The sequence below is a fragment of the Pseudorca crassidens genome, chromosome 11, assembly GCF_039906515.1.
Source record: "Pseudorca crassidens isolate mPseCra1 chromosome 11, mPseCra1.hap1, whole genome shotgun sequence".
Classification (NCBI taxonomy): domain Eukaryota; kingdom Metazoa; phylum Chordata; class Mammalia; order Artiodactyla; family Delphinidae; genus Pseudorca; species Pseudorca crassidens.
The window spans coordinates 23,173,709-23,200,055 of NC_090306.1; the positions used below are offsets into that span (position 1 = coordinate 23,173,709).

A 26,347-nucleotide genomic window follows, 5' to 3' on the forward strand; every position below is an offset into this window, starting at 1 on the left:
ATTTGTAGAATACTCTGGAAAGTAATTAAAAATAACTAAAATGGTGGTAATTTAATCAATCATGTGATCCCTCTTTTATTAAGAATGTGACCATTTCTGTTCCTTATGATCCTGCCTCAATCTTTTTAAAGCTATTATATATTTCTCTTTAAATCTCTAACCTAGGTATACTAGATATATCTTGAATCCATTGAATTACATTTATCCATTAAATTATTAATCAAAGGGCATTTCCTATAGGGAACCTTTCTTATAAAGAGGTAATACTTTTCTAAACAGCGACCTTTACCCTGTTTTTTGTCAGTTAAAAAAAATTCATTTATTTTGTATTTACTAACAGATCTTCATATTTAGATATACTGTTTAGATCTTCTTCAACTCTTACATATTCTTTGTTTTTCATATAAATGAAAGAATGTTGAAAAAGGGAGCCTGGGCTAGGTAAGAGAATCATTAAATGGAAATTAAACATCAAAAATATTTTCTAAGTTAAAAGTTGTAAAAATCATTATCACTGTATTGGTATTCTCCTGTTGAATTAACTGTTAACAGACATAAACAGATTTCCTTGGGTATAGTTAAAAGTACATGGATATTTTCACCTGTTTCTTGTTTAGACTTTATAAGAGTTACTATGCTTATGTAAACAAAGCAGAGTTGACCACAGGCAGAATTACTGGAAAAAAAATTGCATACTATTTGGAAACTTGGTGCTTCTTTGTTTGTGTGGTGTTCTGACTTAGTGTGCTTTTTTTGTGTTTTAGAAGAGGTCTGTCAATGAAAAATGATATGCCCAGTGACTATGCTAATTACCATTACAAAGTTAGAGGTGAAGAAGTGCCCTTCAGTGCACTTTTAGTTAGCTTTAAAGCTCTAAAGGAAGGAACATATGATGACCTTGTATCCTCTAAGTCTTAGAAAACCAAGGATTTCACATTTGAAATGAAGCAAATTGTGTCTGTACACTTGCTTAAGCCTAAAAGCAAGCAAAGAAACAAAATACCCAAAGAAACAAAATTTTGTAGATTTCTACTTCTTAAAAAGTGTTGGCTAAATTTTTGCAGAAATTGGTGCTGTTGGGTATGCTTGATCTTCTGAATTTAAAGATTTTTGGGCATAGACTGACACCAGTCAACTTTTAATAGACCAAAGAATACTGTAGCAGTTTGAAACATTAAAAATTGTAATTTCTCTTCTAGATGAGAAGATAATTATATTTTACATATTGAATTTGTAATTTTCATTATTAAGCTTAAAAATTCCCATTGTTAAACAAACATGTATAAACATGTATACCATCTTTATTACTAAATTATATTTAGGGTATGTATATGTAGACAGTATTTATGAATGTGGATTTTCTTTTTTTGGGTGAGTTACTGTTATTGGATAGTGTGACTTCTAGCATAGAGAAAAACTTTAGAGGCTTAACTGAAAAATCTAGTTTCCATTTAGGGGATACTACATTTATATGTTCTCTTTTCTTTCACAGCATTACTCATTTGTTTTCTCATTTTATTTTTAAAATAGGATGTGAATTATAATATGTTCAGTGAACCTTTATATTACCAAATTTAAAAAAATTCCTGAAAATTTCACTATGTCTCATAAGTTGAAAGTACATGTAAATTCCAGGCATTTTAGGTTCAACTTCCCTTATGTCTGAAATAAGTTTTGATATGATTAAGGCTTGTACCTCCAAATCTAATATTTACTGGTCTGTTGCAGATTCTTGATATCTTTTCACAAAAGCATCATTTCTTTGAGTACACTGGTTGGTCCCTATTAGTATTTAGTTTGGATTAGACTTTTTTCCTCTCTTATTTACCCAGAGCAGATTTTGATCAGTGGGATAGTATAGCTCATGGAGTTTGAGTACTACAACCAGGAAGGGCAATGAAACAAGAGGTCTTCAGAATTATATTTTTAAGCATGTATATTTTTTTCTTTGTTATATTTAAAAATTTGCCTCATGAATCTACTATTTAACTTAGGAACCAGAACATGACCAGCTCTAATAATCCTATTCTGTCCTATCCTTGTGTTTTCCCCCAGAGGGAACCTCTGGCTTAAATTTTTGTTATAGTTTCCTTGCTTTTGTAAAAAAAGAAATTTGTTGTATATGTGTGTATATATATGTATATCTCTAAAGAGTTTTTCTTGTTTATGTGCCTTATAAAAATGGGTTAATACTGTGCAGCCACACCTGCAGTTTTCTTTTTTTCACCCAAATTTATGTTTTCAGGACTTACCCGTGTTGTTGCATATACATATATTTCTTTTACTTACACTGGTGTAAAATATTCTAATTTATTACTTAGAATATTATTAACATTCCCACAGCTCATTTAATCATTTGACTGTCAGCAGGTATTCAGGTGTTGTCACTTATTTGCTGTTATGAACATTCCTGCTAGGAGTATTCTTACACATGTTTTCAGTGATACCAAGTCTGTATTCAGCAGCTTTGCATAGGGGAGACTTTTGTTGAGACAAGCTATTTTCCCCCTCATGAGTGATTTCTTTTCTATTTTTCTTTTTTGCTCATTCCTCTTGACTTTTTAATTTTGATTTACAGAAAAGCTACAAGAAATAGACAAATAATTCCTATGTACCCTTCATCCACTTTCTTCAAATGTTAACATTTTATAATGTTTGCTTTATCTTTATTCTTTCCCTCCTCCTCATTCTCTCCCTCCTCCTCATTCTCTCCTTTTTTCTTCCCTTTCCTCTTCTGCTTCTCATTATTTATTTAGTGTTCTTTTTGTTCTTTTCCTGAGGCAATATAGCCAAAATACTGCGTTCCAAAGTAACCTAGGTTGGTTCCTGCCCGTCACCCTCCACCCCCATTCCTTAGTTAATGTGATTATATTATTTATTTGAAATATGGTTCAATTGCTGTTCTTCGTATTCCATTTCAGGATTCGATTCTCCTATTCCCCTGCCTCTTGATTTCAGTTTTATTTTATTGAGTATGTGAAACACTAACTTGGTTCCAAAACTCAGAACCATATTACAAAACTACACTCAGAGAAGAGATACTTCCCACAATTCATTTCTTCTGTCTTTCCACTTCATTCTACCTCTCCTCCACCTATCAGTCTCTAGTTTTGGCTTCATCCTTCCTATGTTTCCTTTATAACAAACAAGTAGATGCATGCGTCTGTGTCTTTTCATGTATTTAAGGGCTATTTGTATATTTTCTTTTTGGTGAATTGTCTGTTCACATTTTTTTCCTGTTATTCTATAGGCATATTTTTCAGTCTTTTTCCCCCCAAGTTTTAAATGTTCTTTATATACTAGGAATATTAGTCCTTATCTGTGATATATATTAACATATCTTTTTTTTTTAGTTTGTCAGTTGTTTTTTGATTTTATTTAAGATACTTTTTGACAGACAAAATGTTTTTATGTATTCTGTAGTCAGATTTGTCAGTCTTTTCTTTTACTGTGTCTGGAATTGAGTCATAGTTAGAAAGGCGTTTCTTATACCCAAGATAATGTACTTACATGATCTCATATTTTTGTTTATACTTATATGGCTTATTTTTTAATCCAGTTGTAGCTTTTTTTTTGGTTTGTTATTAATGTGAGATATGAGTCTAATTTCAGATTTTTCCAAATGGCTAATCAGTTGTTAAGGCACTGTTTATTAACAAGCCCATCTTTACCTCAGTAATTTGAAATACCACTTTTGTCATATACTTAAGTTTCACGTATACATGGCTCTACTTCTGGACTTTCTGGTATACTCTTCTGATGTGTTTATTGCTGTACCAAATAAATACACTGTTTTAATTATAAAGGGTTTATTGTTTGTTTTAACATAATTTATTACAGTATATCTTAATAAGGTTAGTAGTATGTTTTACTATAGTTTAATTTAGTTTATTTGAATAAGAGGGGTGAGTATCCTCCTTATACTTTTTCTTTTTTACATTTTTGCATTTTACTTTTTCCATGTGATATTTAATGTCCATTTGTCTAGCTCCATTATAAAAAAAGCTTATTTACTTTTATTGGAATTTTATTAGGCCTATAAATTAACTAAGGGAGGATTGGCATCTTTATGATGTTTAGTTGCCCTACCTATCCAATTACAAGGGTCTTTACCTTTGTTCAGGTCTACCATTGAGTCTTTCAGAAATGTTTCAAAGGTTTCCTCATGTTTCTTGCTAAATTTATTCTTAAGTATTTTATCTTCTTTGTTGCTATGGAAAATAATATTTTTGCTACCATTATATCTTCTAAATTGTTATGTTTTTACATATGAATGCTATTGATTTCTGTTCATTAAGTTAATATCCTGCTACTTTACTGAATGTGTTTATTGTTTGAGTTAGTAGGAACATGAGGTGTAGTTTTCCTCCTTTTCTTATTTTTATGCTTCCATTTAATTTCTCTTGTCTAACCACATTGCTTTAGTGAGTGCAGTGTTAAGTGGTATGGAGATAGTAGGCATCCTTATATTATTCCTGATCTTAGAGGAAACACCTATAGATTTTTTTCATTAATTAACATGAATATTAATTTTAATTAATTAATTAACATTAATTAACTTTAGGAGTGAGATCTGTATGTTTTATCTTAAGAAAGAATGCATCAATTTCTATTTCTTTGAGTGTGGTGCTTTTTTTTTAACAGATACAGGTGTTTGATTTTTATCAAAAGCATTTTCAGCCTTAGAGCTAGTTATGCTATTTTTCTCTTTTAAGTCTATTAATGTGGAATGTTATATTAATGAATTCCCTAATAGTGAGCCAACCTTGCATTCCTGGAACAAACCTGACTCATTCATTGCATATCATTTTCTCAATATGGTGTTAGATTTTGTTTACTAATATTTTATTTAGAACTTTTACCTAATTATTTTTAAGCAATACTCTAAAAATCTTTAATTGTTCTGTTTTTGTATTGTCTTTATCAGGCTTAGCTATCAATGTTATGTTAATGTTATGTAATGCTAATGAAGGTTCCCTTCATTTTCAATGCTCTGTAATAATTTTAGAGCATTGGGATTATTCATTTTTCGAATTCTTGTTGGAAATCCTCTTGAAATGCTTTATCTATAGGGTAGTTGCCTCATAATTTTATTTTTTCCCCAAGGAAATTATATATTTTTAAAGAATTTTTTAGCTTTAATCCAATCAACTTTTATAAACTGTGTTTCTGTGGAGAATTGCCCATTTTATCTAGATTTTTCAAACCTATTTACTTAGAAGTCTGTAGAGGATTTATGATTAAAAAAATTCTTCTGTTTTAATTATTATGTTACTCTTGTCACTTAATTTATCTATTTGTACTTTTCTCCTTTTATTGTTAATAAATTACTGTTTTATTTGATTTTCTTAGAAATTCAGGATTTTGATTAATTAGATCTGCTTTATTTTCATAATCTTTGACATCTGCATTATCTTTATTATTTTTTAATGTGCTTTTAAAGTTTTCTGTGTTATTCGTATTTTAGTTTATGAGATGGAAATTTAATTCATTTTTTAGATTGAAGTGTTCAAGGATCTAGATTTTTTCTAAACTGCTTTAAATGTATCCCATAGATATGTAATGTTTTCATTATTATTTCTTAGAAATCTGTAATATCTTGACAGTGGAAAATTAAAATTGTATTGTGATTGGATGGGTAACGGAGTAGGTGAAAAGATTCCTGGAAAAGTTTGTTGGTATTATTTCACCACTTTCATTAGAGGAAACTGTGGCTTAGAGGGGTTTGTGTAATTTGCTGCATAACAAGTAAGTTGTTATTGTTCAAATTTGAATCCATTTCTGATTCCACAGCTATGGCTTTTACTTAGGCAGTAATATTGTGAGGTCACGGAGGTACTGAACAGTATGGCATAATCAGGGAACTGTAAGTAGCACAGTGTGACTGGAGTGAAGCTGGCACTTGGTGGTATCATTTCTGGCTTGGGCAAATAGTTCATTGAGATACCATTAACATGAAGCAAAGCAGGTTTATGTAAGATGATGGGTAAGTCTGAGGAATGTACGAGACAGCTAAATGGACTGTCTGGTAGTTAGGTGAGCATATGGATCTGGAGGTCTGTAGAGTGGTTTGTGCTAGAAATGTGAATTTTGGTGTCATTAGCTTATAGGTGATAATTTAAATAATGGGTTCTGAAAGTGGTAAGAATAATGTGAACACTGAGAAGATCAGAGGGTGTAGGAAACAATGAAATTAAGACTGAGTGGAAAAGAGCCTGAAAAGGAAACAAGAAAAAAAAAGTTAAAATGTTAGGAGGAATTTAAGATATAGTGGCTTACAGGTGCCAAGGGAAGAGTTTCAGGGAAACGGGAGAGTCATTAGTATTATGTGCTCTGGAGAACTAAAGGAAGATAAAATAAGAAGTGTTCATTTGACTTAATAATACCTGAAAGGAAAATTAATATCATAAAAAGTGGGTCTAGTGGCATGATGAGGGTTGGGTGAGGAAGAAGCAAATGGAGACAAGAAATCTGGTTAAGAAGGGAAAGTATGATAGTGGTAACTAGTGGGAAGTGTGAGGGTGAGGGGGCCTCCTCCCACTCCCTACTTTCCTCCCTCAGCCTCTCCCTTTGCCTTCCCCTTATTTATCTCTTTTCTTTCCTTTCTCTCCCTTCCTTCCTTTATTCTAGCCTCTTTCCCTCTTTCTTTTCTTAATATGGCATACTTGAACATGTAATGTTACAGAATGAGAATTTAACTCATGACAACATGACATCTTGTCTTAGATTATGGCTATAAATGTGAATAACATAAAGAGATGTTAAAATGTTCAGGTGGTGGATCAGAATGATATTTTTAAGGGTTTCTTGAACATAGGATCATAGTCACACATACCCTTTATGCCTGGAAGTAAAACATTCTTGTCCAACAAATTTTAACAATCTTTGAAATAATGATGAAAATAATTTCAGCACAGTGCTAAAAGCTTTACATATTTTAGTCATTTAAAACCTCATCAGCACCTCTATGCTAGTTTTACAGATGAGGAAACTGAAGGAAGTTAAGTAAACTTGCCAGATGTTGTACACTTGCTTTGGCAATATGATTTCAGAGTCTGTGCTCTAATCATAAGGCTGTATTCCTCTTCACTATACTATAGTACTTTAAAAACTAATTAGTAATATTTTTAGTATAATTGTAATTTAGAATTAGAATATTTTGACATTTTAGGGAAATCTGTTAGCATATAGAATAGTGAAGATTAGCAAAAATTTCTGAAAAAGATATGTAAAGTACAAACACGGGTTGAAATTCCCGTTTTCTGTATTTTAGTTAAAATAGTGAAATGCTTGTGGGAGAAGCTACAATACCTTATCCAGTATGGCACATAGTATTTGAAAAACACAATACTGCTACACAATGAAAGTGTATATAAGATAATTAAATAATCCTATATGGTACCAATAAAAAATTGATACATTCCTTAGTTTGTTAATACCTCATGACCTTATAAATGTCTTTCTTTAGGGAAAAATGCAATTTCCATTGTGAGCTGCCTTCCAAATTTATGGTAGAACTTCACTGACGTTGCTACTGATGCCAATGTGGAATAAAGGTCTTTATAATTTAGAAAGTCAAAACGTATAAATGAATTACTGTTAAAAATGATTTAGTTACTCTTCTTAAACTTTAAAACACACAATACAAATGCATTTGAATTTTTAGAAAGAACGTTTGAAAATAAAGTAATATCTGTTTATTTTGCCATCATCAATATTTTTGTCTTATTTCATGTTTGGAATTGGCTTTCCTTTTGTGACCTTTGTATTTGAACCCTAATCACAATCTAATAATATTTTGTTGTGAAACTAATTACAGAGTTGCATTTCAACATTATTTTTATGTGGAAACAACTAAAATTGACTTTAACATGAAAAATCTTTTGCTGTTGTAAAAGAAGAAATTAACACAGAGACAGTGGATTAGCTATTTTAACGTCATTGTTCTTCCCCTTAGCTCGCTTTATTGTCATAAGTATTTCATTTGACTTCCCTCCTGGGTCATAAGGTCACTGAGTACATGGATGCGTGTCCTGCTCATTGCTGTCTCCTCAGTACCTAGTGCCTGTGTTTGGCACTGGTAGGCATGCTAGTGCTTTTTCTTAACTAATTGAATAGGTAAATAATATATTTGAATAATGTCTCTGAGTTGCAAATGCACCTCTTATGGTAATGTGTTAGTATGTAGACATTAAGACATTATTAAGTTGTTTTGTTTGCTTGGGTCTCACATGGAAATGTCCTGTTCAATTTAGAAACACTAGTTTTAGATCTCAGATAAAAATCCCTGAAAAATAGTCATAGAATCCTCATTTTCTATCTCATTGCTTTTACTTTCCTTACCCCTTTTTCTTTCCCTCCCTCTACTCCCTTTCTTCCCTTCAACCTGTTCTTTATTTTCCCTTTAATGATCCTTGTTTTGTTTTGTTTGTTTTCCTTTAGTATCTGGAGTCCATCTTTCTCCAGCCTCTCCTGAGATTGTATTGGACCATGACCACACTTCTCCTTCGGTTGGCTGCCTCTCTTCTGAGCCCATCATTTCATCACCAGAGAATACACATGCAGACAACAGCATTGTCAGTCAAACTTTTCCTAAAGCACAGGTAAAGACAAGCATATTTTTATAGGAACTTTGCCTACTTAAAAAATTGCATACTGATTTAATTGAAGATTTCCTGATTTCCATTTTTTTCCCCCTCCTGTAGATACTCTAACTTTGAGGTTAATATCTAGAATTCTAAAAACTGAATACTATGTTTGTTTTGTGGCACAATTGCAAGGTATTTAAGCAGTGTTAGTTACCAAAATACTGTTTGAAAACCAAATATGTTTTATTAAAGTTGACTTAGTTTTGCATTGCAGATCGTGAACTTCAAAAAGGAAAATAATTACAAAAAAACTATTTCTCTTTTCAGGGAAGCTTACCATATGTTTTCAAGTATTAGAATGTTCATTTCAATTTTAGAATAAGACCAAAAACACAGCGGTCATAGCATTTATTCATTCAAATATTTATCGATTCAGGCCTTGTGCTAGACGCTGGAGTTATTCCAGATTTCCAAAGTGCTGTATACAATCTTGAGTCACCCGTTATCTTTACTAGAAAGTGATGATCAATTAGTGGTTATTGATAAATTTTAAAATCTGATTTATAACTTAGTATATAAACAAATTCTGAGTGTGTGTGAATTCAAGAACTGGTATCAGATGTATTTATACTTAATATACACTCTCAAGAAAAAGTTTTAAGTTTTTAATGCTTTGCTTGGAAAATAATAAATGCTTTAAACTCTGAAGTTTACAGAAAATTTTGTTTCTTATTGCAAAGATCAGGTTGTTGTAATAGTTTGAGGTCTTCTGTTGATTTACTTAAAGGGTGAAATAATTTCGGAACCTTTGCTACAACTTAATTTCCAAATGTGGTTTCTGGTGCCCTTTGGATGTTTTCCTTCTTGGTGCAGTGTAAACTTTCCCCTCTTGTGTTTTTTGTTTGTTTGTTTGTTTGTTTGTTAATGTGGTTTAGATTCAGCAATCAGCACACACTCATCTGGATATCTCACTTTTTCCGTTGGGTTTAACTGAGGAGAAAAGTAATGGAACAATTGCTCTTGTGGATGATTCTGAGGATCCTGGAGCCAATGTATCAAACATACAGCTTCAGCAGAAAATTTCAAGTCTGGAGATGAAACTCAAAGTATCTGAAGAAGAAAAACAGAGAATTAAAAAGGTATATTTACATTTGCCTAAAAAATAAATGTTTGAATTGCAGATACTGGAAATATGATATAATCCCAACTTCTGATTAAAAATTCAGCAGTGGAAAAGCTATTATGCTCTTTGGCTGTAGGTTTAAATCAGTCATACAAGCTTATCTCTTACGAAAGTCTTTGATAAGAAATTTCTAGTTTTAAAGGTGTACTTTTAAAGATATGAACATCTTTTACTGGATTTTTTTTTTCGCTAATGAATGCTTTCCTTCTGGTTTATTTTTATTTACTTTGAAAGCAGGTAGTGTTGTATTTCTTATGTACGTTAGAAGATCTGTAATATTCATTTGTCCCTATGAGAAGTCAGACATGATGGGATATTTGACAAGATTACTTAGAAATACAGCTATTTTAGTAAATTATTTATGTGTTCTCATTTCTGTTTCCTACAAATATCTCTATAAAAAGACCTTAGCAAATTTATAGAAAGTATAGGTAGAGGTAGAGTGTTGTTTATAATTAGTTTAGATGCTTTTATTTATTTATTAGCATGAATAATTTTAGTGTTACAGCAGTATTAGTGTTATATCAGTGTTTGATATTGGTCTGGGAATGAGAGTGAAGCATACGTTTTATAATATTGTTGAACTTTGAAAACCGTACTTCCGGTGGGTTCTTTCCTTACCAAATATTTTCTAAATATGTTCATTGAAAAAACTGAATATATTTTATGCCTTTAAATATTACAAAATTTATGCTTGGATTTTTTTCTTTTAGGATGTGGAATCATTGATGGAAAAACATAGTGTCTTGGAAAAAGATTTCCTTAAAGAAAAAGAGCAAGAGGCCATTTCTTTTCAAGATAGATACAAAGAACTTCAGGTAAAAACAGTGAATTATAAATTTAGTATGTAGGCCTTTTGATGAAGCATGTAATATAACTCCAAAAAGTGCTCAATGAAAACTTTATGAACGAAGCATCAGATACTTGCTTAAATATGTAAAATACTGACTAACATGTGTGAAATTAATGATAAATGCCATTTTGAGGAGCACGAATCCCTGAGAGGCCATGCAGGTTAGCTGATTCAGACTCAGCCTGGCGAAAAATATTCTGTTTCTGATGATTTTCTCAATTTGGAAATTAGACATTCCAATTTTTCTTATTGTGATTACATTTGAAAAGAGCTGAGAATCATATAAACACCAAACTGAGATATTTAACCTTTTTCATAAATTGTTTGTAATCAATGTCACCTCGTCTTCTCCTCAAATTTCCTTAACAAACTTGTTTCTTCTGCAGTCTTCCCCATCCCAGGAAATAGCAGTTCTGTCTTCCCAGTTGCTAAAGCTGAAACCCACATTTATTCCTTTTTGTGCTTACCCCGTGTCTGTTCCTTAAGCAAAAACCTGTTGGCTCTACCTTCAAAATATCCAGGTTTTGACTGTTTGTCATTACGGTCACTGCTGCCAACCTATTCTAGGCCATCCTTATTTCTCCCTTGGAATACTGAAGTATCTTCTATTCTAATCTTTTTTGCTTCTGTCATTGCCCACTTACAGACCATTCTCCACATGACAGCCACTGTGATCTGTTTAATAGTTAAAGCTGCTCATGTCATTTCTTTGCTTGGAAACCTTCAATGGCTTCTCACCTCACCCAAACTAAAAGTCAAGTAAGTCCTTAAAATGGTTTGCAAGGCCCTCCATTTTTTTGTGTCCCTCCTCCCTGTCTTTTACCTGATTCTTTCTCTTCAATCGTTTTGCTTTATCCCTATGTCTAGAGCACTCGTCCCTCAATTTTCTGCATTGTTTACTTTTTTATATCATTCAGGTCTCCGCGCACATAATCACCTTATCAAGGGAGACCTTTCCAAACAATGCTGACGTCCCCTACCAGCCTTCCCACATTCTGCTTTATTTTTCTCCATAGCACTTTTCACATCTGACAAACTATGTATTTACGTGTTTATTTGCCTAGATCGTTTTAATAGTCTCCTAAGTGGCCTTCTAGCTTCTACCCGTGCTCTTCTCCCTTAATGAGTCTTTATTTCATCAGGTGGAGTAGTGTTTTTAAAAAATGTGAGTCAAATCATTTCCCAACCTCAACTGTCATTCTCCTTTCAGTGTAAATCTTCTGGCTTCTCCAACTTTTCCAGTTCGCCCCCAGCTATTTACTTACACTGAGTTCATAATAAGGTCCAGGCGAATGTGTGAGTCTGTGTTACTGAGGGCATTCCTTGCCTGTTGGAGTGATGAGTGGAGGGAAACAGTTTGTGATTCATTCAGTTTCTCTGACTGGAATGCTCTTCCTGCAGATATCTGCATGGCTTTGTTTAAAAAATGTAAACTTGAAAACAAGGAAAATGGTGAGCAGTATGTTCTTTCAGTGTCCTATGAGGGCATTACTTACTAGACCTACTCAAGGATTATTTAAGAGAATGTAGTACTCACTGTGAATGTGACTCACTGTTTACTGTTGATTAAAAGTCTCAGTTGTATTGACATTACACGTTAATTAATTTTTTTCACAGAAGAGGTGCAAATAATATCCCTCTGTTAGAATTTCAAAGAATAGTGTTTATTGCCCTGTAGGACATTCATTAGACATTATCTCCATCTAGCACTCTTGCTTGGTCTAACACTCCATTATTTAAAATTTCTATTCGTATGCCTATTCAGATGTTCTTTGAACCAGTCTTAACATCTGATTCCTTCTGTTAACATAAATGATTCTTTTATTAATAAAGAGTAGTATAAGTCTTTGATGTGTTTCATTTATATTTATATGAGTCACATTTTAACTTTTTGAAAATTATACTTTTTAACAACTCTCAGTGAACCCTAGTTTCCTTTAGAAAGTTGCTCAAATGCTACCTTCTTGTGGAAGCTTTCTTTGACTATGCTATAGAAAATAAGAACCTGTGTACATGCTCAGCATTCCCTAGCCCCCTTTCTTTGCTTTCTTCCCCCCTCCTCATAACAATTGTTATTTTATTTTGATTTGTTTATTTGTTCTTTTACCCTCACCAGAGTGTAAGCTCCATGAGATTGGGAACTTTCCAGTGCCTAGAGCAACACCTGGCATGTAATGTGGGCTCAATTAATACTCCTGAATGAATGAATGAATTCACTAATATAATGCACCCTGCTGCCCAAGGGCTAATTACATTGTGTACAGCCACATTTATAGCTCCATACTTGGAATTAGGGTGCTTATTGGAAGGTTCAGTACTGATTACTGGAACTTTGTGTTTTCTTCTCTCTACATTGAGTGACTTATTCTGGGCCCGTTAATGAGACAGATACCTTTGCAAATTCGGTTTCTCAATCTGTTAATGGGAACAATAACATACCTGAGAGACCATCTAACACCTGGTATACAACATTTTGAGCTTTCCATAGTGAAAACCAATGTAAACGCCTAGTGACATTATCATTGTTGTCTTATTGCTTTTACTATTAATAGTAAATATTAATAGTAAAAGAGTAACAACTAAGAGTAACAACTTGAGTCTTCAAAACTAATATTCAACTTAAAAATACTTTCCTTTTACTAGAAACAGTACGTCTCAAGAAAACATTTTTTAGGTGATTTTACTTCAGTACCAAAAAGGACCTCTCTCCTTTTTATACTATGTGGAAAAAAGAGTAAACTAACTTAGGGAGTATTTTATCACCTTGGCCAAATAAGTGATAGAAAAATGTACTAGGAGGTCTAATAGACAAATTGAACTCAAAGGCAGGCACACTGTTTAGTTTCTACGTCCCTGCTGGGTGAGGGTAGAGTCTGGGTTTAGCATTTTGGCCTTTGCTCATAGAGCTGGAGATGGGATCACATTTTTTTTTTTTTCCCGTGGGGTTTGGCCCTCATAGAGCACTTATTATCTACCAGTTATCTGTTCTGCTAGGTTGCCCCTTTTGTGGACCTTTGGATGGAGAGGGATAGCTTTCCTTGGGGCTGTTTGTGTTTGTGCCCATTGGAATTTCCTGGTTGCTGGTCATTCCAGTACCTAGTTTGGGATATAGGTGGCTAAAAGAAAACTCACAAAATTTGCTGCTGTGTCATTCCTTGGTTCCTCAAGTCCGCAGGTGGTCTGCTTTCTTGTCCCCCTTTGCAGTCTTCTTACATTTGTTTTAAAGATAATGTCCAGGTCTTTTAGCTGTACTTCTTGAGAAAAATAGGGAGAAGTGCATCTATTTCATCTTAGTCTAGAAGTGAAATAAAAAGGAACATTTAAAATTTTAAATATTCTTTATTGTAGCTACAGCAGAAAATTAATTCAAGCTTAAAATACATTAATCTAAAGCAGGTATTTTGAGTAAAGTTTTTAAGGAAAACAGCTTAAGTAATCAACTCATAGAGTCCTTGTAGATAGAAGAGGGGAAAATAAAAATATGTATAACTCAGTTTGTGAGATAATCCATAAATCTCTATATCTACTTTATACTTACCAAGTTTGTGCATAAATAGGTATATGTTTTAGACTTCCTGGAAATGTATTTTTAATAAATATATTTAAATTATATTGTACCTGATCATTAAGAATTTAGAAAATCTTGACCGTCACTGTTTGACCTACTTTATGTAATTCATTTCTTTCTGGGAATATAGCCTTTTTAAAAAACTGGTACAAAGTTGGTTCTATCTAATAATTTCTTAGGAATAGGAGATGTGATTAAATTTGTGAGTATCAAAGGAGGCCACTCTATGCTAAATATATGTAGGATGAAATTTTAGCCAAAGTAAGTTTTTAAATCATGAAAATATATATTAACTTTCTTGCTTGAATTCTGGTCTGCAAGTCATCCCTCAGATATTTGAAAGTCAATATATTTATCATGTATTTTCTGTAGACTATGGCAATCCACATCTTTTTTATATTAAGACATATATAGCATACGGGTCTTCTAAATATTTGTGGAGCTTAATGAAATAGAAAAAGTTTTCTTTTCTGCTATTTTTGATGACAGGGATAATATATTGATGCCTGCCTCTCTGTGGTATCCTAAATAAAGCAAAATATCCAGGAGTACAAAAAATAGTCCTGATAAGACTGGATTAAATTGACTGAGAAGCCTTTCTCCTTAAAAAATGTTAGTATGATTGTATATTTATAAGAATAATAGGTTTATTGTGGAAAACGTGGACAATACAGAGAAAAAAAAGCAAACAAAATTCATACCTATTCATCACCATGAAAAATCCAAGTATTTTCACATGATATCAAAATATAGTGCTCGAATTTTCAATTTTGTAAGAAATCTACCTCCGCTTAGACCAGTTTTGGGTGTGCCTTTGTCAATATTTTAATCTGACACAAGATGGAGTAATTAATAAATGGAATGTTTGTAAAACCCTTAAAACTTTTTTAAAAGAGCAACATTAACTATTATAGAGAATTCTAACAGTGTGGTTTTATGTGGTATGGTCTAATTACCAGGTTAGGTGGAGCGGTGTGAATGTGCCCATAACAGAAGGAAATAAGGAATACCGTGAACTCTGCAGTACAGTGGGGGTGTGCACTACTACCTCTCCTCTCCTGTGCTATTCAGGGTGTGAGCCTAAGCAGAGGAAGAAAAGTGAATCATGCTCCATGTGTCAGCGGTAGCTATTTAAAGGACTTTTCATGAAACATGAATAGAGAGCTCATCTTAGTACAACTTGGATTCCAGTCTCTTTTGTCTTTTGTCTCTGACTCATAGCAAGTACATCCACACCTGTGACGAGCACTGAAGAGACTTGGAAGCTTCTCAGACTGTACATTTCATACTGTGGCCACATTTTAACAAGTTTAATTAATAGATGCAGCTGATTGTTAAATTATCATCTCTGATAGTTGTTGGTATTGGTAGCTATGGCTAGTTTTGGGAATTTCCTGAACAAACTTTTTAAAGGTTGGGTCTGTGCTTCCAAATGCCATTTCCTATTGAAATGTCTCTTAGTTATAGTATGTTGATTATTCAGTTTGAGAATTTAATTTAAAAAAAGTGATGTGAAAACAGTGTTTCAGAGGACTTTAAATTGATCTCATAAATGGATTTATACTGCTTCAGAGTATTATCTGTGTTCTGTTGCTGATTTCAAAGGTTACATTACATCATTTTGAATAGATACTATTCTCAATATTTTTGTGTACTGTGTTAAAGTGAATACTAGTCAGGTGTTGGAAAGTTGGGCCCTTAGCCAGAGACTACTGTAGTAATTATGCTTTATGGCATTAGAGCAATATCTTGATACCTTGAGCATTTAAGTTGATAACCTGGTATGTGAGGAATTAACCAGTTCTGCATAGCTAACCCAAAATGTAGTTGAAGTCCTACTTAGTAGTAGAGAATACTGAAAGAAATACAAATTACGCATAGCTTGAAGATATCCTATTTATTCACCTGTCTTTAAAAATGATTATCCATATTCTGAGAAAGCCCTGGGGGAAAATGAAAGGAAAATAAAGATTTTATGTTTTGGTTTCAAAACTTCAGTGGAAGAAGTCACTGTAGATGTGGTGGAAATAGCAAGAGAAGTAGAATTAGAAGAAGAGCCTGAAGATGTGACTGAATTGTTGCAGTCTCATAATAAAACTTGAAAGGATGAGGTGTTGCTTCTTTTGGTTTAGCAAAGAAAGTGGTTTCTTGAGATGGAATCTGCTCCTGGTGAAGATGCTGTGAAGATTGTTGAATGACAACAACGGATTTAGAATGTTACATAAACTGAATTGGTAAAGTAACAGCAGGGTTTGAAAGGATTGACTCCAATTTTGGAAGATGTTCTACTGTGGGTCAGATGCTATCAAACAGCATTGCATGCTACAGAGAAATCATTTGTGAAAGGAAGAGTCAGTCGTTGTGGCATACCTCACTGCTGCTTTATTTCAAGAAACTGCCACGGCTGCCCCAGCCTCAGCAAGCACCACCCTGATCAGTCAGCAGCCATCAACACTGAGGCAAGAGCCTCCACCAGCCAAAAGATTAGGACTCACTGAAGACTCAGATGATGGCTAGTACTGTGGATTGGGAATCAAACCCACAATATCTCCGAGGCATGCCTGTAAACAGATGGTAGTGTACTAAATAAATGCACTTTTGTTATTTATTTAAAAAATTCACCTCCCCCCTTCCTTTTTTTTTTTTTTTTGCGGTACGCGGACCTCTCACTGTTGTGGCCTCTCCCGTTGCGGAGCACAGGCTCCGGACGTGCAGGTTCAGCGGCCATGGCTCACGGGCCCAGCCGCTCCGTGGCATGTGGGATCTTCCTGGACCGGGGCACGAACCCGTGTCCTCTGCGTCGGCAGGTGGACTCTCAACCACTGCACCACCAGGGAATACCCCCGCTTCCTTTTTGAAGCATATTTCTTGGAGGCCCTTCCATAGTGGTTCATTAAGAGATTCTTTATTCTTTTTTCTTTTTATGGGTATCTAAATATATTATTCCATTTTCTTTTATTATGAAGTATTGCTTAATTTCATCTACTCTTCTTTTAATTTCTTATTCTTTAAAGTCAAATAATTTTACTGTAATATGTCCTGGTATTGGTCATTCTAGGTTGATTTCCCTAGATTTCCAATGTGTCCTTTAATATACATATATAGTTTCAATTCCTCCTTCTAAATGTCAAGGAATTTTGTTTTTTTTTTTTTAAATGACTATGAATTAATCATTGTTAAAGCTGGGTGACCGTTTTTAAATTTTATTTATTTATTTATTTATTTATTTATTTATTTATGGCTGTGTTGGGTCTTCATTTCTGTGCGAGGGCTTTCTCTAGTTGTGGCAAGGGGGGGCCACTCTTCATCGCGGTGTGCGGGCCTCTCACTATCGCGGCCTCTCTTGTTGCAGAGCACAGGCTCCAGCTGTGCAGGCTCAGTAGCTGTGGCTCATGGGCCTAGTTGCTCCGCGGCATGCGGGATCTTCCCAGATCGAGGCTTGAACCCGTGTCCCCTGCATTGGCAGGCAGATTCTCAACCACTGCACCACCAGGGAAGCCCAGGAGTTTTTATTAATTATAAATTTAATACTTGTTTTATTTTCTTACTATGTTTTATTTGTTCTGGTGACTCCTATTATGTGTTTATTGGTTACTCTTTGTCTTCAGTATTACCCTTTTTTCTTGAATCCTTTTCATCTTTCTTCATTTCTTTTTGATCTAAAATGTGTTTCCCCTCTTATTCCAGTTCTCTTAAGGTATTTTCAGTTTAGCTTATTTTTTTTTTTTTTTTTTTGCGGTACGTGAGCCTCTCACTGTTGTGGCCTCTCCTGTTGCGGAGCACAGGCTCTGGACGCGCACGTTCAGCGGCCATGGCTCACGGGCCTAGCTGCTCTGCGGCATGTGGGATCTTCCTGGACCGGGGCATGAACCCGCGTCCCCTGCATCGGCAGGCGGACTCTCAACCACTGCGCCACCAGGGAAGCCCAGTTTAGCTTATTTAATGTTATATTCTTTTTAGTTTAGTCATCATTTCTGAAATGATTTATTCTGTTAAAATTTTTTTCTGAAATTTCTCGCATCATTTCTGAGTTTTTCTAATTACGATTCATATTGTTCTGTAATCTCCTTTATCACTTTCATAATGTCTTTTAACTCAGTTTGAAATACAAGGGTAGAATTTAAAACTTCTTTTTAAAATATATATTTCTGCTGTGCTTTTATTTTATGTAGGGCTGTCATACTGTTCCATCTATCTATCTATCTATCTATCTATATAAAACATTGCATAGCATTTGACATAATTTTGTTATTTGTTTTTATGTGAAATTAGTTTTCTTGATCTTTTTAACTGGAGGAGTGATTTAAGGCAGTTTTTTTCCCCCTCATGATTGTATAGTGCTCTAATGTTTCTGTCAGATTAGAAGGATGTGGCAACATTTGTAGATTTTCTGACTCTGTTCCCTTTTTTCACTTTGACTTGATCTTCTTTTCCTTCCTTGTTTTGTTGTCTCTGGCTTCGTCAGTTTGGACTCTGTTCTCAGCTTTTTCTCCTCAATGTGGGGCTTTCTCTTGAAAATATTTAGAGTTTATTGGACCCAGTGTATCCTGGGCCATTGATACCTTACTGAGGACCACTTGTACTTATTGGAATGTTAGGCTCCTCTGTCTTACTTGCTGTCCTCATATTGGCCTGCTGACCTCTCTGGTGAGTATCTGTTAGCTGTTCTGGAGTTCTCATGTCTGTCTGATACCCTGTTGCTTTCATCTTTCCTCTTGCCCAGATTCTGATGCCATGCAGATCTTGAGACTGGTCTTGGTTTATCTTTACTTGCTTATATTCTGGTATTCACAGAGATACTGTGACATCTATTTTTGTGATAGATAATGAGTATGAGCTTTTGGTCCTACTTTTTTAGGTGCTCTATGTGTTTTTGTGAGGGAATTTTGAGAGATCTGAAAACTGTACCATCATTACTACCATATTCCCAGTATTCTCTCACTGTTAATTGTTATTAAAGGGAATTGTCTGGGTTAGCAAAGATTAAACATACGCTTTCCCCAAGGATATTTACCTCTTTATGGAATTAGTACTAGATTGTAGGGAGTTGTAGGTCTCAATATTGCTTAATAAAATTTGAGGGTAAAGACCGTGTCTTATTCATTTTTACATACTATTGCTTGGTACTTGTAGGTGCCTGTGAGAATTGTTGAAATGAAGAAGAAAATGTCTAGAGAATAAAAAAAAAAACTACTTGGGAAAACTACTACTCTATTCTTTGTTTTCATCTTCAGTTATATAGAAAGTCAGTTATATTCCTTTTTCCTGATTGTCACTGAATTTCGCATGCTTCGTTCCATTTTTTCAAGGGAAGTAAAAAGCTTTAAACAACTAATTTGAGGAGGAGGGTGTTTACAAGAGTATCTAAATGGCTACTACTCATTTGATTTTTTTGTCTTACAACATATAACTTGTATTAATACCTTTTTACCTGTATCTGTAGATACAGATCACCAACATCATGATTGATGTTCCTAATAAGGACCTTAAGTCATTCCCTCCCCCCTGCAAAATATTAATTATCTTGAGAATAAACACTTAAGCTTTGTACTATTTCTCCTCGTTCATTATCTTTATTCCCTAACTTAGGTGTTATAACCTTTCCCTAACTTAGGAGTTAGCAGCTTTTTCTTTTAAATGAGGATAATTTTTAGCAAATAAAAATGATATACTTTTCCAAAATGAAAACAGCTTAAACTCTTGTTTATAAAAACACTAGATTTTTGGATACAGTTTAAACAATAACAATACTATAAACATCTTAGGAAACCAACCCCCCCATTTTATCATCCAAATATGCAGTTTTTAGAAAAACAAAGACTTTTTTTTTAGTTCTACCAGTGGGAAAAATGTATACTTTAACAATTGGATTATTTGTTCCTAAGTAACAGTAGTAATGAGAAAATTGACCATTCAGTTTCAAAGAATGCGAAGATTGGGGACATTATTGGGAATTGACAATGTAGGTATACCTTTTGGAAATTTCATGCTGGTTCATATTCTGAAGGTATTATGTGATTTTTATCATTCCTGTTCTAATAATTCAGAAAATCAAGTTGTTCTTTTATTTATCGAAACTAAATTGAATAATTTTGAAGTCATTAGAAGAATACCATCTTCAGTTCTACAGGCTAATTGACCATTGTGAAAATGTTTTTCCTCCCTTATACAATAACAGAAATTTAAAATGTTTGCTAGTACCTTCACAAATTTAAGATAACATAGATTTTTAAAGACACACCATCAATTTGATAATAGATTTTGAGGGGACAGAAAATATAACATTTCGTAATTTCAGAAATCTTAAAGTGTGATGAAATATGCATCTTAGATTTGATTAAATATGTAAAATGACTTTTTTGTGTTCCAAATAAGTTTCAACATATTTAGAAATTTTAAGTAGTTTAGTTAGAAATGTAAAATATTTAAAAACGAAAAATCAAGTAAACTTTTGGCTAGTTTAAATGAACCTTCAAATATTATAGTAAATAGAAAATAAAGGGTTTTTAACCTGCTTTTAAATTTAAAAATAGTTTTCTCAATTTAAATGAATTACCTTCATTAAAGAGAAGACTTTCTTCAAAAAAAAATTTATACAAAAAACTGGATTGAGTCTACCTTAAATTTAGGTACCTAAATTCTCATAATATGATTCTGCATAAAATTTCTTCAGCAAGCATGTATTATTGGGTGGCCAAAAAGTTCGTTCGGGGTTTTCCTGTAGCGTTAATAACCCATACAAAAAACCCGAATGAACTTTTGGGCCACCCAATACTTTTATATATTCATTTGGTCTTAAAAGTTTTACTCATTTTTAATTGTGAGTGATTCAAGGCTGAATGCTAATTTCAGCGCCATAATTTCTTTTAAAGTTAGATAGTACATGACCCCTTGTGAGTTATACTAATGCAAAGGCTTATATGAACACATTTCAGAGATGGTATAGGATTGTCATTATGATTCTTATTGTGTGACATTGAATTTGATCTTTAACTTGTCTTACACATTTAAATAACTTTTAAAATTGTCTTTTCAGGATCATGTAATTTGGTAAAATGTAATTTTAATGTTTATTTACAGTAATCCCATTTACTATTAGGATGTTTGTAAGCACATTTGTCACATTAGGAGTGCATGTTTTACCTTCTTTACTAGATTGTAAATCGTCCAAGGAGAATTCTGAGAGTGCACACAGATTTTTTTGTACCTAGTAAATGTTTTTGAGCAGGGCTTAGTGATAGATTTTTGTGTGTGTGCATGTAATGGTATTGCCAAAAAATAGGAAAACATGGGCTTATAATGTGGCTAAGCCTCATTCTCATCCAGTGGTGAGGCAAACCTGTTATTTTTGAATACTCTAGTTTACAATCTCAAGGGATGTATTTACTGTATTTTCCTACTTATCTGAGGTCAAACTCTGACCTCAACCATTCTAGAACAAAGCCACAGACCTCACCAGTAAATGAAAAGACTGGTTTGAAGCAAATTCTTTAAAAATCCAAGTAGAGTACTTTATTTGGTAGGTAAGTCATGGTGCCTTTTTCTCTCTCAACCAGATAGTGGAATATAAAGTAATGGAGAAAAGATGCATTTACACTCACAGCAGCCAGAAATGAATGTTGAAGGAGAAGACACACCCAAACTGAGGCAGGATTAGGTGGCTCCCAGGGTCTATATGTTTTCTATATATTTCTTTGATGATCTTAAAAGTTTAGACTTTTCTCAGGCAGAAACATTTAATGTGGAAAGCGGTGACTAAGGCATATTTGCTACATGTTAATAGATAAGAATTGCTTTGAAGAGCTCTATCTCCTTTTCTCTTTGAGTGTTTACTTGCTGAGGAGGGTGTGTGTCGTTACGTATTCTATCTGAAGGAGGAAAGATATTGTGATTTTGAAGGGAATAGTCAAGGAATTTACTATCTAAAACCCTTTAACAATACAGAGAATAGTGGCCAAAATCTGAAACTTTGGAAAGATGAGTATGTAGAATAAATGCTTTCTGAGCATTTTATGATTGGTTTAACTTGTTCGTTCCTACTTCATCTTCATGATTTAGCTCAGCTGAAAGGCCACTTCTTTAGGTAACCTTTTTCTGATTTCTCTGGCTAAAGTAGTTTCTGCTCCCCCTAACCCACTTGTATTTTATTTTCCTCAAAATACTTAGCAGAATTTTGTTTATGTATTTATCATTTGACTATTCCTCCTTTTTCTCGGAATGTAAGTTCCTGGAAGGGGAGACATAATTTGTCTTTTTAAATTATTATATTATCAGTTCCTGGAATAGTGCTTGGCACGTAAAAAAATGTAGGTTGGTTGGCTGGTTGACTGAAATGGTTGGTGGCTTGTGCAGTACTATGGATTTAATGTGTCTCCACTTCCCCCATGCTCAAATTCATATGTTGAAGCCCTAACCCCCAGTGTGATGGTATTTAGAGATGGTGCCTTTGGGAGATCCTTAGGTTTCAGTGAGGTCGTAAGGGTGGAGCCCTCATGAAGGGATTAGTGCTCTTATAAGAGACACCAGAAGGCTAGGTTACTCTCTCCCCTTTGGCATGTGAGGACACAGCTAGAAGGCAGCTTTCTCTAAGCTATATGCTGGAGAGAAAGCTCTCTCTAGAAACCATTCATACTGGCACCTTTATCTTGGATTTCTAGCCTACAGAACTGTGAGAAAATAAATGCCTGTTGCAAAGCAATTATACCCCAATAAAGATGTTAAAAATAAATAAATAAATAAATGCCTGTTGTTTAAGCCACCGAGCCTATGATATTTTGTCATGATAGCCTGAGCAGACTAAGACATGGAGTATAGGTGTTTTGTAAGTAACGCTATAGTGTACTTCATCATCTATTTAATGTTCCCTGTTGTGAGCCATCTCTATGCTAAAATTAAGTTGGATTCCATTTTTAAAAAGATAAAAGTAAAATACTTTTAATTTCATATTAAAAAGCTACTTAAGGAATTATGGTTTTTGAAGGAGGTTTCTGTGATAAAAGTATTAGGAAATGTATATTTTCTTTTGAGCCTAATACCTATATTATCCTTGTATTCTATTAAATAACATCTTATAAGAAAATCTTGTGTCAGCTGTAGATACAGAGTAGAGAGCATTTTAATAATGAAAAATAAATATAAATATGCTACCTACTCCATCTGCTTCTAAAGTTACAGACTAGCTGCCAGGGAGTTTCACAAGTTATGGCAGCGTCTGAAATCACAGAACAGCACGAAACCTCCAGAATCTGAAAAAGGTAACCTTCATGGCAAACACTAACCTGCTCTTTACTGCATAGGAATTTATGGATGTGGCAACAGCTCAGGTCCTGCTTTTGCTTTAAGACTTCACCAAGGAAGGACCTCATCCATTTTTAAAATCATTGACCCCTCTTTCGCTTTCAACTTCATGAGACTTTTTCCTCCTGTCATTTCAGACTTGTTCCCCACTTGGCTTTTGAACTCTCCCCTATTTTGTTATAGTTTCTTTTACACAAGTAGTATGCTTCCCAGATAGTTTCTTATCTTTTTTTAAAATACGTGTACATTTTATATGTGTCTAAGTATACTTTTTCTGCCTTCCTTATTATTTCTTCTGTCTTATAAATTTTCTTTTGCTCTTTCTCTTAAAACATAATTTTTCTAGCAACACAGTCTAGTACAATAAAAAATTCTAATATAGAAATCTGTAACTCTGTGAAAGTTGCTTTTAATTTCATACCTTAGAGCTAACAATGTTAAAACAGATACTATCAGCTTGTCTTCTAGAATATTGTATAAATTTACACTTTTACCAAGAAATAATGAGTGTGCCTATTTTGCCACATCCTTGCCTACACTATGTATTACCACTCTTTTTGCCAATTAGTGAAGTAAGATATATCTCTTGCTTCCTTAATTTTCATTTTCTTATTAGTATGTATGATTTTTTCCTTATTCTATTGATCATTTTCATTTCATCCTTGAATTTTATGTATCTCTCCTTTGTCCATTAAAAAAATTCTGTTCATCTTATTTTTAATGATTTATGGAAATCTTTATATATGAGGCTTATTTACACTTTGCCATATAGTATGAGGATTATTTTCTGTTTAATTGAACATTTAGATATTTAATGGGGCTATGCTTTTTTTTTTTTTTAGCTAATCTTCCCTATTAATCTTCCAGTTAGATTTTAAAATCATTAAACCAGTTAAATTTAAAAAGAAAGCCCTGTTGGGATTTTGATAGAAATTTCATTAAATTTTTAGATTTATATATGGAAAATTAACATTATTCTGTATATTAAATCATTCTATTTAGTGGGTATGTTTCTCCATTTATTCCAGACTCCTTAAATATCCCTCAATTGAGTTTTGTAGTTTTCTTTTTATAGCTCCTGGACATTTACTGTTCACTTTTTTTGTTTGTTTCATGTATAGTAATATACTTGTTATTTAGAATCAGATTTCCTATAATCTCACCATGGCTTTCAGTCTTGAGAGTTAAAAGCCCTTTAGCACCTACAATTGCTATCAATTTTGCACCTGAATTCAGTGCAACAAGCTAGAATACGTATACTCTCCCAGAAACTGTGTCACACAATGAAGATAGAAACGTAATTTCATTGGGAGAATGAATGAAAGAATAAATGTAAGCAATTGCCATACAGTCTGATGAGGTTTAGAATGGAGCTAGTATACTAAGTATGCAAGATCACAAAGGAGAAGAAGTCATTAGAATTTAGATTCAGAAGATTAACAGGTCTTTGTCAGGTCGTCAATAGGGAAGGGAAGTCTTGTAAAGCAGGGGTCCCCAACTCCCGGGAACTGGGCCGCCCAGCCAGAGGTGAGCAAGCGAAGCTTCATCTGTATTTACAGCCACTCCCCATCACTCACATTACCGCCCGAGCTCCGCCTCCTGTCGGGTCAGCGGCGGCATTAGATTCTCATAGGAGCACGAACCGTACTGTGAACTGCGCATGCGAGGGATCTAGGTTGTGCGCTCCTTATGAGAGTCTAAAGCCTGATGATCTGAGGTGGAGCTGAGGCGGTGATGCTAGCGCTGGGGAGCGGCTGCAAATACAGGTTAGCATTAGCAGAGAGGTTTGCCTGCACAGAGACCCTAATAAATCAATTCCTTGCAGACTCATATCAAAACCCTGTCAGTAAGTGGCAAGTGAAAACAAGCTCAGGGCTCCCACTGATTCTGCATTATGATGAGTTGTATAATTATTTCATTATATATTACAATGTAATAATAATGAAAATAAAGTGCACAATAAATGTAATGTGCTTGAATCATCCTGAAACCATCCCCTCGCCTGCCACCTCCTGTCCATGGAAGAATTGTCTTGCACGAAACCGGTCCCTGGTGCCAAAATGGTTGGGGACTGCTGTGTTAGAGGGAGGGACGTCTGCAAAGTCCTGCGGGTATGAAATAACATGACCTGTTTGAAAAATAGGTAGTCCTGGCGTTTCAACAGTGAGGGTATCTGGTTTGGTATATTAGCATAGGATATGAGGGGGAGGTGTTTTAGTAGCAGAATCTGAAAAGGCTGCTGCGGGCTGTCAAAAAGCTTTTGGTAGTTGAATGGCACTGAACATATTGGTGTTTTGGAAAGATGTTTCTTGTAGTTGATAGGTATGAGTTGGAGGAAGTTGTATGGAATTAGGGAGATCTCTTCAGAAACATTCGGAGAGAAATGTGATGGAGGTCTTACTGAGGTGGAGAAATACAAATAAAGATGGAGAGGAGGGAGAGATATTAGAAGATATTTAGGCAGAAAAATTTAGAGAATTTAACTGTTGGAAGTGAGGAAGAGGAAGGATGGCTTGGCTTTCAAGTTTGCAAAGTTCTCTAGGTTCTAAATCATAAACTTTCCTTGTAAAACTTAAAAGAAATATATATGGTTCATAAATATTGATGGTTTCATTTACCCTATAGCAAGTCAATAACAGCAATGTAATATGAAATTGGTGGGGTCAGGGACTGTTAGAAGTGGACATATACTCTCTATTTGCATTTAATTATTAAATCCTCTTGCTTTTCTTCCTCAGTCTCTCAAATCCTTAGTGCTTTTTCCCTCAGTAATGCCATTATGTTCGCCTAGGGAGCAGTCATCTTTGACTCGTATTACTACATGTGATTTTGTTTCGCTCCAATTCAATACCCATGCT

General features: G+C 34.1%; 1 protein-coding gene across 11 annotated transcripts in view; it reads left to right on the plus strand.

Moving 5' to 3' along the window:
* The window catches only part of CCDC91 (coiled-coil domain containing 91), a 410,030-nt gene that overhangs the window by 119,223 nt on the left and 264,460 nt on the right, over positions 1 to 26,347 (plus strand). For 10 of the 11 annotated variants that reach the window (XM_067696033.1, XM_067696029.1, XM_067696031.1 and 7 more), the window contains exons 4-6: positions 8,443 to 8,603; positions 9,524 to 9,727; positions 10,485 to 10,589. In XM_067696033.1, the coding sequence (XP_067552134.1) occupies positions 8,443 to 8,603; positions 9,524 to 9,727; positions 10,485 to 10,589 (470 nt within the window). Of the gene's footprint in view, positions 1 to 7,470; positions 7,557 to 8,442; positions 8,604 to 9,523; positions 9,728 to 10,484; positions 10,590 to 26,347 lie in introns of those variants that run through there. The other variant, XM_067696038.1, reaches the window with a different exon arrangement.